Source organism: Budorcas taxicolor, chromosome 11 (assembly GCF_023091745.1).
Source record: "Budorcas taxicolor isolate Tak-1 chromosome 11, Takin1.1, whole genome shotgun sequence".
Taxonomy (NCBI): Eukaryota; Metazoa; Chordata; class Mammalia; order Artiodactyla; family Bovidae; genus Budorcas; species Budorcas taxicolor.
In genome coordinates this window covers 75825722-75837875 of record NC_068920.1, presented here as the reverse complement: position 1 = coordinate 75837875, position 12154 = coordinate 75825722, and the positions used below count along the sequence as shown (strand labels likewise).

The following is a 12154-nucleotide window of genomic DNA, read 5'->3' as shown; positions in this document are numbered from 1 at the left end:
TAAGAATCCCAGTCTAATTAACAGACATACATACCTTGGCAACATTGATAAACTTTGTGATAACTTCTGCTCTTTGCTGAGGAGTTGGTTTGCTAAGAACCATCAACTGGACCCACTTAGAGATTCCATTAAATAAAGCAATAGATCTCTCCAAGGTTGGGTTATTCTCCAGGCAGCCATGGATGACATAGCTTTGGTAATCAGTGAACTAGTAAAGGAAGATTCAGAGACTCTGAGTTATAATGGAGTCTTTGAAAAATCATAAATTAGAATGTTGCATGGAACATAGATGAGACAATGTTTCCCAACAACATCACTATTTCTTTCATTTCACACTTACAATGGCATCTTACACATATGAATATACTATGAATAATGACTATATCTGTACCTTTAACATGCTATTTCACTGCATTTCACTCTCCCATACACAGACACACAATTATTACACACCATAGTGTTGGTGGGGAGGGCAAGGGACAAGACTCAAAGTCACATTCCAGTGAGTCCAAAATTTGCTGGATCTTAAGATCCACATGGGGCATTTGCTAAAACACTGGTTTCAGGAAACTTGTTAGACCTAAAGGATCACTGTTCCAGAGGAATAATCTAAGAATCTCCATTTTTCACCACTACTGGTAATTTCAGTGGTTGGGCAAGTTCGAGATACAATGGCATGCATTAAAGAAGAGGAAATGAACATAACGATCATAATTTCAAGTCAGAATAAGCTTGCAAAATTGTTTTCAAGAAAAGAAGAGAAAAAAATAGTAATTGAAGTAAGGCCACTCTTTTGCAAAACAGACACATTTTCTCGAAGTCAGCATGGGAGTCATCAGATATTAATACACAAGAGCCTCCTATCATATAAACAGAGCACAAGGTTTCCTCTCAGGGCCTGCCTGTGGGGACCCAACAGGTCCTCTCCAAGGAGGATTACTCAGTGAAAAGAATCAGTCTTTCAGAAATCCATACTTCTGACCTCATGTTCTTCTTTGCAAGCAATAATGTAATTCATTCTTTGGCATCTTGGAAAAGGAGTGACATGCCCAAAGCTTGGTGAGACAAAGACAAAGGCTATTTGTGACTAATTGTGGAAATAGTATAACAAATGGAAAATGAGTAAGTGATTAGGTGGCTAGGAAGAGACCACAGTCGAAAGGAAGGGGTCGTAGAGAAGGAACTCTATCAAGACAAAGTAAGAAAGAAATATTTAATCCAGGATGTCCATCCCTGAGAAAGAAACAGCCTAATGTTAAGGTTCTTCAGGAAGCTTACAGTTCCTAATTTCAACCTATACCCATAATTAGCCATTTATACAAGTCCCAACCTAAATAAATATTTCTTCCCCCACCCCCCAATGAAGGGCCCAGCCAAATGCATTCACTTGGGAGACAGCAATGGAGCTAAATAAACCTTGAATGGTTAAATCTCCACCAAGTATTTAGAAAATCACGCTTTAATCCTATGAAAGGAGACATTGAAAATAGCGACAGAAATATAGCTCCTGAGCCATACAAGAAAGACAGGATAATATTTATCTTTGGTTAAAAGCGATTGTTCCTGTGAATTAAGGGCCCTTTTCCAGAGGAGCACAGTGACAGAGGCTGCCAACACTTCAGAGTATGAAGATGCAGCTCTTGGGAAAGTTGGCATGGAGGTTGTTATCCTTGGAAGAATAAATGTCCAGTTTCTTACTGAGATCCTTCTAAAAGATTTATGCTCCAGAAAAGTGAGGTGCTCGGCCAATTCAATGGGCTCCAGATGGTCGAACAGCAGACAGGCTTTTCCCTTCTTGGATACTTTTTTTCTCTGTGTGACTCTTCTCATCCAGTCATAGGAAGGACTATGAAAGAAAAGCAAGTCTGGTCAATGTGCTGAAAGCCCATTTCATTCAATGGAAGTTATTAACCTACTGACTCTCTAACTCTTTGCCTGCTTCCAGGGGCTTGTGCAAAATACATGCCCTATCCTTCGTGTTTGAAGAGAAACCCACTGACCCATTGCCAGTAGAACATAATCTTCGAGTTGTTTCTCCAGACAGGGTTGGTTTGCATGGATTGATCCAGAATCTCTTACTTGGTCTTTCTTGTGAGCAGTAAGGTCTGAATCATGAGGGATTTTGTCAATATGTAGTTGGGATGGAAACCACCAAAATCCATATGGTCCCCAACACATAGATTATCTGAAAAGCTTGTTATAAAAACAGAGGGCTAGAACCAGACATTCTGATTTACTAGGAACGAATAATCTGAATAATCTATTTTTTAACATCAATGTTTACCAAACACTTGATGTTCCAGGCACCACTATGATCACAGGTATTAATTCATTAAATCTTCACAACTCTATCAGGTATTGCTATTATTACTCCCATTTTATAGATGAGAAAATATAGGCACAAAGAAGTTAAAAATTTATCCAAGCTTACATAGCTGGTAAGTAGAGGAGTTGGGCTGAACAGTCTATATTTTTAACAACACCCCTAATAATTCCAGGACCATTCACCATGGATCACTCTTGAAGAAGCATTTTAGAAAAAGAGACTAGAGTATGAATGCCTAGGACACAAAAGTATATATATTTTCAATATGGATAATAATACTTACAACCCTAAAATAGCTTTATCTGTAAAGTTAGCTAGTAATATGAAATGCTAGCCTAATTAGCACCAAGTTCCTAATTACTGAGCTAATCAGTTCATGGCACAGCTATGGTCCACATTTGCACAGCCTCAGGCTGACATGAGAAGCACCATGGTACAGAGCATCTCGAATTTGAATGAGCATATGAACCACTTGGGAATCTTACTAAAATGGAGCTTCCAATTCTGCAGCTTTAGGGTGGGGCATGAGATTCTATGTTTCTATCGAGCCCCCGCCCCCCGGTAATGCAGAGCTGCTGATCCACAGAACACAGTGGCAAGGGCATAGGAGACGAGATTCAGTAACCAAGTACTGAGCATCTATTAGGTGCCAAATACTTTCTCATATTATCTCATGTACTTCTTGGATGCTCATTATAACCCCATGCTGCTGCTGCTGCTAAGTTGCTTCAGTCGTGGCCGACTCTGTGCGACCCCATAGACGGCAGCCTACCAGGCTCCCCCGTCCCTGGTATTCTCCAGGCAAGAACACTGGAGTGGGTTATAACCCCATGAGAAAGGTACAATTTCTACTTCACAATCACAGAAATTGAAGCTTGGAGAGATAAACTATGTCCAGTGGGACTGTGCTCTTTGCAGCAAAGCTTTCCTCGAAGAAGCACACCTTGATTCTGAACAGGTATGGATGGAGGTCAAGTGGGATCATCACTACTCCCTCCCCCAAAAAGCAGACTCATCATATTTGAAAGAAGCTTGCACCATTCTTACATGCTGGATATGTCGATGAGGCTGGTGTGTTTCTCGTATCCCAGTTGACTAGCTACTTCCCGGAATTCCTCAGTCATACGGATCAAACCAAGGTCCAAATTAAACTCTGCAGGAAATTTCACAATCCAGTACCTGAAAGACATCAAGTATTTTTGACAACCAGAAGATTTCAAGCTAGATCTCTGTGGAAACTATGGTGTCATTTTACAGATTACATTTAACAATGCTTCAAGACCATACCTCAAATTAGCAATCTCTTATCCCCCATCCATCGTGTTGAGTCTTGCTCTTCCCTGCTTCAATCAAGGACCCAAGTCCCCCACTCCTACTTTGAGAGTCTCTTTCTTTCTAGAACCACAGCTGAGAAGAAATCCTTCTCCCAACTCATAGCAAGTAGGTGGGAATGTGTACAGGGAGGGGGTAGAAAAAAATGAATGCACTCTTTCTCAGAGCTGCTTTCATCCCCTAAACACACTGACCACTGCTTGATAGTCCAAAAGAAAGATAAATTCTATGCCCCCAGCAACAGAAAGTGAAAGTGAAATCATGTCTGACTCTTTGCAACCCCATGGACTGTAGCCTAACAGGCTTTTCCATCCATTGGATTTTCCAGGCAAGGGTACTGGAGTGGGTTGCCATTTCCTTCTCCAGGAGATCTTCCCGACCCAGGGATTGAACCCGGGTCTCCCGCATTGTAGGCAGACTCTTTACTGTCTGAGCCAACAGGGAAGCCACCAGCAACAGAGGAGAGCCATTTTTAATAAAATCAACAAAAGGGGGATTTGAGTCCATTTTACTGTCAGATTAGGTCTGTAGTTTAGGGAAAAGAAAACTGTCAATAATTCCAGAACCAGAAACAAGACAATTAAATTTGTAAGTACCTCATGAAGTAGCAGATCTTTAATCGAAATTCATCACAGCCTTCTCCACTGGCATTTCGATAGGTACACTAGTTAAGGAAAAAAATCCTTGCACGTTGTTTCCTTTGCACAGATCTGTGGCTGTTTAATCAGTTTAGATGAATTCTTAAGAAGAGGACTATACTATTAGGGTGACGTGGATATTCATGTGGGGAGAAAAGTGGGTTCTGATGACATCAGTGCTGAATAACTAGCACCACGTATTATTGCTCTGAGATGTATTTTTTTGGTCTGCAAGAGAGGCCACTTATAAAGTGAATTTTACCTTCCTGAGCACTTGCCAAATGATGACTGTCAGCTGTAATGACAAATATACTACTAACTATAGATAATTTATAATGAATAGTACATAGAAACACCATTTTAGCCAAAAAGATTTTATACATAGGATTAATGGCGTATGTAAGTACTCTAATTTCTTTAGTATTTGAAAATGTCATTTTGGGGTATATTAATATACACACCTTGCAGTTATTTAGTCTCAAGTCTGTTTATTCATACTTTTTAGCTAATATTTATTGAGTTCATGCAAATGCCAAGTATCATGGATATGCAGTGAGCAGGGAATCCAAAGAGAGGAAAATCTAGAGAAATGTAAATTCACAGGTGGTTTCAACTTTCATACAATCTGTGCTTTCAGATATTAAGCTTTACTGTATCTAAATACCCCTTTCTATTTGTGTTTCATATAGCAGTGGACATACTGATGATGAGAATACTGTCTGTGGGCACATTTTGTGGACAGTGTTTGGACCCTAAGGAGGGAATGGGGCAAGACTAAAATAGTTCCCTCCATCCTTCTCTACATACTACCTTTCAATAGCAGGACCCGTGGAATCCTTGGACCACAAGGTACTAAGATATTGCTCATTTCCAGGGACCTCTGTTCAGGGTGAATGTTCCCTTCTCGTCTCTAACACCTACTCCCTGTCTGAGGTTGGGGGATGGTTGATGATGGAGTGAAGAAGTAGAAAGTGGAGGAAACTTTAAGGAAGCAGATGGAAGCCCCGCTAGCCCTAGTAACACTCAGTGGCCCCACGCCCTCTCAGGCTATCCCTGCCCTGCAAGGCTTCTCACTCATCTGCAGGACCCCTGGGCTTGCAGCAGGCAGAGACTATAGGAACCTGTAATAAACATTAGATCTCAGGGACTAAAACCTCCTTATAAGTATGTGACTATTTTGCAGCCATTTTTCAGTCATTTGGCTTTTAGCCACCTTTTAGGATTGTACCATGCACAAAAGTGGTGGATTGCTAAAAGTCCTTATTATAGAATGGGGTTTCTAACTATGGTTTTTTTCTTTGCCTTTGTATCAGAAGAAAATCTAAAATGAATGTCAATCAACAGATTATAATAAACCTGCTAGAATGTTCCTTGTGTCTCACCAGCAAGGGACGATGTGAAAATTTAGGTGGTGTTTATGCCTGAGCCAGATCATATTATTCTGGCTGGCATTTCCATATGTCTAAACTGTATCCTCTAGGTCCACCACTCTGCCTTCCTAAAAGGAATAAAGTAACTCTTGAATCAGTGTTAAATATTCTTTCATTATACTAAGAGCAGAAATGTTTAAGACAAGTTAGAAACATTCAGGCTACAGCTCCTGTTTCATTTCATATCAAGTGGTTATTTTCAAGTAGAGCCAAAACATTCAGATGGATAATCAACTATTTGGTCAGCCATCCAGATGTTTTGTCTAGACATCTATATATATTCACAAAACAGCTGGATAACTGACTGAAGACTGTTTATTCATCTTAATTTACTGGCTTTGGTTAGACACCTCATCTAAGTACAGAACTTGATTTATGATTGTAAAAATTACACAGTAGTTAAAAAGATATATGCAGAGAAGTTTTTCTGCCAATTCAGTGGAAGACAAATACCATCGGTGCATGAGTAGAACTATTCTTGGCAAATAACTATTATTCAGCTCTCCATTGTCATCTGTTAAAAAATAAAAGAAGATTAAGAGGTGAGGAGACAATAGCACATACTACTTTTCTCTTTTTCTAATATCAGTAGAGAACCATTAGTGTCAAAAAGTTCTTGTAGACCCAATTATCATTTTCCTCCTACTTCTGGTATTTCCTTGCAAATTAAGTGGGTAGGTCTCATCCTTCCTCTGGTGTACAGTTGCCAAGTTTCACATATAAAAATATAGGAGATTCAGTTAAATTTGAATTAAGGCAAACCACAAAGAATTTTTTAGTACAAGTATGTCCCATGCCCTATTTACGACATACTTATACCAAAAATGTGTCTCATCTGCAATTCAGATTTAACTGATCATCCTGTATTTCATTTGGCAACCCTACTCTGTCTGGTTTAACTCTTCCTAAAACAATTCAACAAACAACTTCTTTGTGATTCTATTTGTACAAGGAATAATCCAAAATGCTAAGGTAGTCAGACAACATGAAAAGCATATAGCTGTAAAGTCTACAACTATGGAGGAGATATGAGACTTATAGACAAACACAGAATGTAGGAGATTGTGCTATTCACACATGTCTAAGCCAAAGGACCAAGAAAGGATCACAGCTGCATGTACCATGTCCATGAAAAAATCGCAAAGGGCTATGGTGAGTGGAGGAAACAGTCAGCATTCCTGACTGGGGAGTACAGAAATGATACTATAAAGATTTGAGATGACACCTTAAATGAGGCCTGAAGCAGACTTTCAATGAAGGAGTATGATACAGGCAGAAAGGCAGAAAGATTCAGGGAATGTTCCAGAAACATTAAGTGAACAGTATGTCTGGGTATTAGCTGTGGACAGTAAAAGGAAGGAAACGCATGGGGCGATGATACTGGGGAGACAGACTGGGGTTAATAAAAAGGCCTTAAATAACAAGGTGTGTGAGTGCGTGCTAAGTCGCTTCTGTCGTGTCCAACTCTGTGCGACCCCATGGACTGTAGCCTGCCAGGCTCCTCTGTCCATGGGATTCTCCAGGCAAAAACACTAGAGTGGGTTGCCATGCCCTCCTCCAAGGGATCTTCCCAATCCAGGGATCGAACCTGCGACTCTTACGTCTCCGCACTGGCAGGCGGGTTCTTTACAGTTAGCACCACCTGGGAAGTCCCAAATACCAATGTATGGAGATTGACTTCTGTTCCATAGCAACACTTGCAACTGAACTGGGGGAGGTAGAGTAGCAAGATGTACACAAGGGAGAAAGGCTCGTACCAAACATCTCAATGCAAGTGCTCAGCAGCTCATCTAATGTTGCTGCTTTCCCAAGTCCGCTTGACCCCATGGTTATGTGCCGCCGTCAAAAAACTAGGGGCATTTTCAACGTCATGCAGATCATCTTCATAATTATGCAAGCGGGTGATGTTTGTGCTTAGTGGTGGTCTCTGTCCTAAAGTCTCAGGGATCTAAAAAACAAGAAGAAAAAATATCAGACTAGAGCTCTGCCAAACTAGTTAACATATCTTTAACTAGAGTTAAAGCATGGCTTTCCTACCTGAAAAGATAATAACTTCCATTTACTCTGTATTTTTGCAAGAAAATTATCAAAGTGATGAGATTGTGTGAATCACCATGATGGCAAAATGCCTGCTAAACTATTCCTTAGCATGTATAATGCTCTGAGACCATGGGAATGTGTGCGTGTGTTAGTCACTCAGTCATGTCTGACTCTTTGCTACCCCATGGGCTGTAGCCCACCAGGATCCCTTGTCCATGAAATTCTCCAGGCAAGAATACTGGAATGGGTTGCCATTTCCTTCTCCAGACCATGGGAATGGTCCCTATTAAATAACATCTTATTTTTCAGTTGAAAAGAATTTACAACATTTTACAGTTTCTTTATTTTCAAGTGATAAAGACATTCAGGAGCATATTATAATAAACATTCAGTTCAGTTCAGTCGCTCAGTCATGTCCTACTCTTTGCAACCCCATGAACCACAGCACGCCAGGCTTCCCTGTCCATCACCAACTGCCGGAGTCTACCCAAACCCGTGTCCATTGAGTCCATGATGCCATCCAACCATCTCATCCTCATCCTCATCCTTCTCCTCCTGCCCTCAATCTTTCCCAGCATCAGGGTCTTTTCAAATGAGTCAGCTCTTCGCATCAGATGGCCAAAGTATTGGAGTTTCAGCTTCAACATCAGTCCTTCCAGTGAACACCCAGGACTGATCTCCTTTAGCATAGACTGGTTGGATCTCCTTGCAGTCCAAGGGACTCTCAAGAGTCTTCTCCAACACCACAGTTCAAAAGCATCAATTCTTTGGCGCTCAGCTTTCTTCAGTCCAACTTTCACATCCATACATGACTATTGGAAAAACCATAGCCTTGACTAGATGGACCTTTGATGACAAAGTAATGTCTCTGCTTTTGAATATGCTGTCTAGGTTGGTCATAACTTTTCTTCCAAGGAGTAAGTGTATTTTAATTTCATGGCTGTAGTCACCATCTGCAGTGATTTTGGAGCCCAGAAAAATAAAGTCATCCACTGTTTCCACTGTTTCCCCATCTATTTCCCATGAAGTGATGGGACCAGATGCCATGATCTTCGTTTTCTGAATGTTAAGCTTTAAGCCAACTTTTTCACTCTCCTCTTTCACTTTAGTTCTTCCTCACTTAATGCCGTAAGGGTGGTGTCATCTGCATTTCTGAGGTTATTGATATTTCTCCTGGCAATCTTGATTCCAGCTTGTGCTTCTTCCAGCCCAGCATTTCTCAGGATGTACTCTGCATAGAAGTTAAATAAGCAGGGTGACAGTATGCAGCCTTGATGTACTCCTTTTCCTATTTGGAACCACTCTGTTGTTCCATGTCCAGTTCTAACTGTTGCTTCCTGACCTGCATACAGGTTTCTCAAGAGGCAGGTCAGGTGGTCTGGTATTCCCATCTCCTTCAGAATTTTCCACAGTTTATTGTGATCCACACAGTCAAAGGCCTTGGCATAGTCAACAAAGCAGAAATAGATATTTTTCTGGAACTCTCTTGCTTTTTCCATGATCCAGTGGATGTTGGCAATTTGATCTCTGGTTCCTCTGCCTTTTCTAAAACCAGCTTGAACATCTGGAAGTTCATGGTTCACATATTGCTGATTACTTGGATTAATTTTATTACAAGTATATGAAAGTGAAAGTGGCTCAGTCGTGTCCAACTCTTTGCGACCCATGGAATTATCTAGGCCAGAATACTGGAGTGGGTAGTCTTTCCCTTCTCCAGGGAATCTTTCCAACCCAGGGATCGAACCCAGGTCTCCTGAATTGCAGGTGGATTCTTTACCAGCTGAGCCACAAGGGAAGCCCAAGAATACTGGAGTGGGTAGCCTATCCCTTCTCCAGAGGATCTTCCCAACCCAGGAATCAAACTGGGATCTCATGCATTGCAGGTGGATTCTTTACCAACTGAACTATCAGGGAAGCCCCTACAAGTATATATAGAGAGATAAACTTTAAAGTACAAATATATTAATGAGGATTATATAAATGTGATCATGTAAATGTTGAACAACTGGTAAAAAAATATTATTTGCATAACTTTTCTAATAGTGTTATTAAAAGTATTAAAAATACTATAACAATAATAACAAGATTAACAATAATCTCTTGAACATCCACATTATGTACCAGGTTCTATATCAGATGTTTTGCATATATTATCCAACTTGACCTTCACAGCAATACTATAAGGTAGTAATTATGATTTCCAGTATAGACACAAGGTCATGGGATTCACAGAAAATTGGCAGCTGGTCTAAAGCCATACAATTATTAAAGCCTTGAATCAGAACTCCATTATAAAATAGTTTTTGGTTTCCCTTTGTCCCTTTTATTGCTCTCCCAAGTGCGGACATCATGAGCTGTCATAATTCTGCCCCCCAATCTAGTGTGAAAAATAGCACTCCACACCATCTCAAAAAGAGGATATAAACCAGGTTATTTGTCACAGAGGTAGAAGGAAAACGTGGTCCTGAGAACTGTCCATTTTATAGCAACGGCACGGGGAAAGTGGGATTAGAAACAACCTCTCAGAGATGCTTATGCCAAAAGTGTCCCTGTAGGAAACACACCATCATTTTATTTTACAGAGCAAGTCCTTGATGCCAGCTCCATACAAGGCTTAGAGAAATGGAGACATCATCATGATGTAAGACCATTATCTACTTTGGACAGTTTAGCAGGTAAATGTGGCCATTTGGGCTTCATCTCTTGAACTGTTTAAAGTCAATGTCTCTTTTACTCTCAAAGTTTATTTATTCCTTGGTAGTCATGGAGCACCTGACAATTGCTAGGCACTAGGCAAGGCATTGCGGCTACCAAGATGAACTCGTCATCACCTCATCCCTGCCTTCGGTGGGCCCACAGTCAACTTCAGAAGGCAAACACATGAATGAAAAGAAAAGAAAAAAACAAGCCTAAGGTCCACATGTGCGACTGCACTAGTTCAACGATGCCACTGAAGATTGGCATCTGAATGAGTCTATTCACCAGCTAAATAAATCCAGTGGAAACACAGTCTGGTGCTAAAGGTACCACTCACAGAGCATCAAAAGAATCATTTCACATGTCATAAAAATAACAGAAACACTGGTTCAATGCTGAGCCACTTTGATACTCAAAGGGTTTGTGAAATGGGATTGTTAAAGTAGTGCAGAACCAACTCTTACATCTCTTAACAAAGTAACCTTATCAGTAAGACCCTTCCTGAACACCATAATTTAACACAACACTCTCTCTCCATGCCCACCTCCCAATTGGCATGCCCTATCTCCCACTCCAGTGTCCTTGCCTGGAGAATCCCAGGGACAGAGGACCCTGGTGGGCTTCTGTCTGTGGGGTCACACAGAGTCAGACACGACTGACGTGACTTAGCAGCAGCAGCAGCAGCAGCATCTCTCTTCCTGGGTTTATTTTTCCTCATAACATGTACCCCCATTTGAGATGCTATACATTTGTTCATCTGCATTTAAATCTTTCTAGCACTATATACATAAGCTCCATGAGTACAGGAATTTTTGTCTTAGTTCTCTGGTGTTTTCCCTAATTCCTAAGATTTTGCCTCTCAAAAAAAGAATTTGCTGAATTAATGAATGAGTGAATGGATGGATAAAGAAAGAGTAAAATAAAAATGATAAAAAGCTGGTCTTTGAATATGTATATATTTGGAAGAGTGGACACCATAAAATTTTAAGAGGTTGTTTTTTAGTTTGTTTTAGTACTAAAAGCTACTACTAAACTATAGCTAGTTTAGTAGCAGCTTTTAGTAAACATTACTGGAACAGAAGTTTTCTAGATTTTCTGCAGCTTTCTAGACATGATAGTATCTGCCTATACTCCATTGATGATAAAAACTTGGTCCCTCTTCCAGGACATTTTGCAGCAGAATTTTTCTGATTTCCTTAATGCAAATTCTGTCAAACCCACAAAAAGTCAACACTGGACAATTGACAAGTTTGATTACCTTCCTGTATCAGTTCAGTTCAGTCGCTCAGTTGTGTCCGACTCTTTGCGACCCCATGAACTGCAGCACGCCAGGCCTCCCTGTCCGTCACCAACTGCTGGAGTCTACCCAAACCCACGTCCATTGAGTAGGTGGTGCCATCCAACCATCTCATCCTCTGTCGTCCCCTTCTCCTCCTGCCCTCAATAAACAGGCTTTTTTTTTCTTTTATCTTGTTAATGCTTGCTAATGAAGAGCAAATATTTTACTTAGAACCAAGCAACCTAGATTAATTAAACTAACTCTGAGGTCAAAACCAAAATTATTCAGCTAATCTGTCTGGGGAAGGTATTGACTTTCCCCAGAGGGTTAGAAGTAATCTGGCACCAAAAAACCTGTCACCATATTTGGAGTTATATTTGTGATCTGCAAAGAATCAGTACATGAAAGTCAG

General features: G+C 40.5%; 1 protein-coding gene across 1 annotated transcript in view; it reads right to left on the bottom strand.

Annotated features, from left to right (window-relative positions):
• RASGRP3 (RAS guanyl releasing protein 3) overlaps positions 1-12154 on the bottom strand; it is a 79705-nt gene that overhangs the window by 32048 nt on the left and 35503 nt on the right. The window contains exons 3-8 of the mRNA XM_052648482.1: positions 7484-7674; positions 6138-6240; positions 4255-4317; positions 3374-3505; positions 1699-1846; positions 35-208 (exon numbers count right to left, since the gene is read on the bottom strand). Of these exons, the coding sequence (XP_052504442.1) occupies positions 35-208; positions 1699-1846; positions 3374-3505; positions 4255-4317; positions 6138-6240; positions 7484-7553 (690 nt within the window). The 5' untranslated portion in view covers positions 7554-7674. The remainder of the gene's footprint in view (positions 1-34; positions 209-1698; positions 1847-3373; positions 3506-4254; positions 4318-6137; positions 6241-7483; positions 7675-12154) is intronic.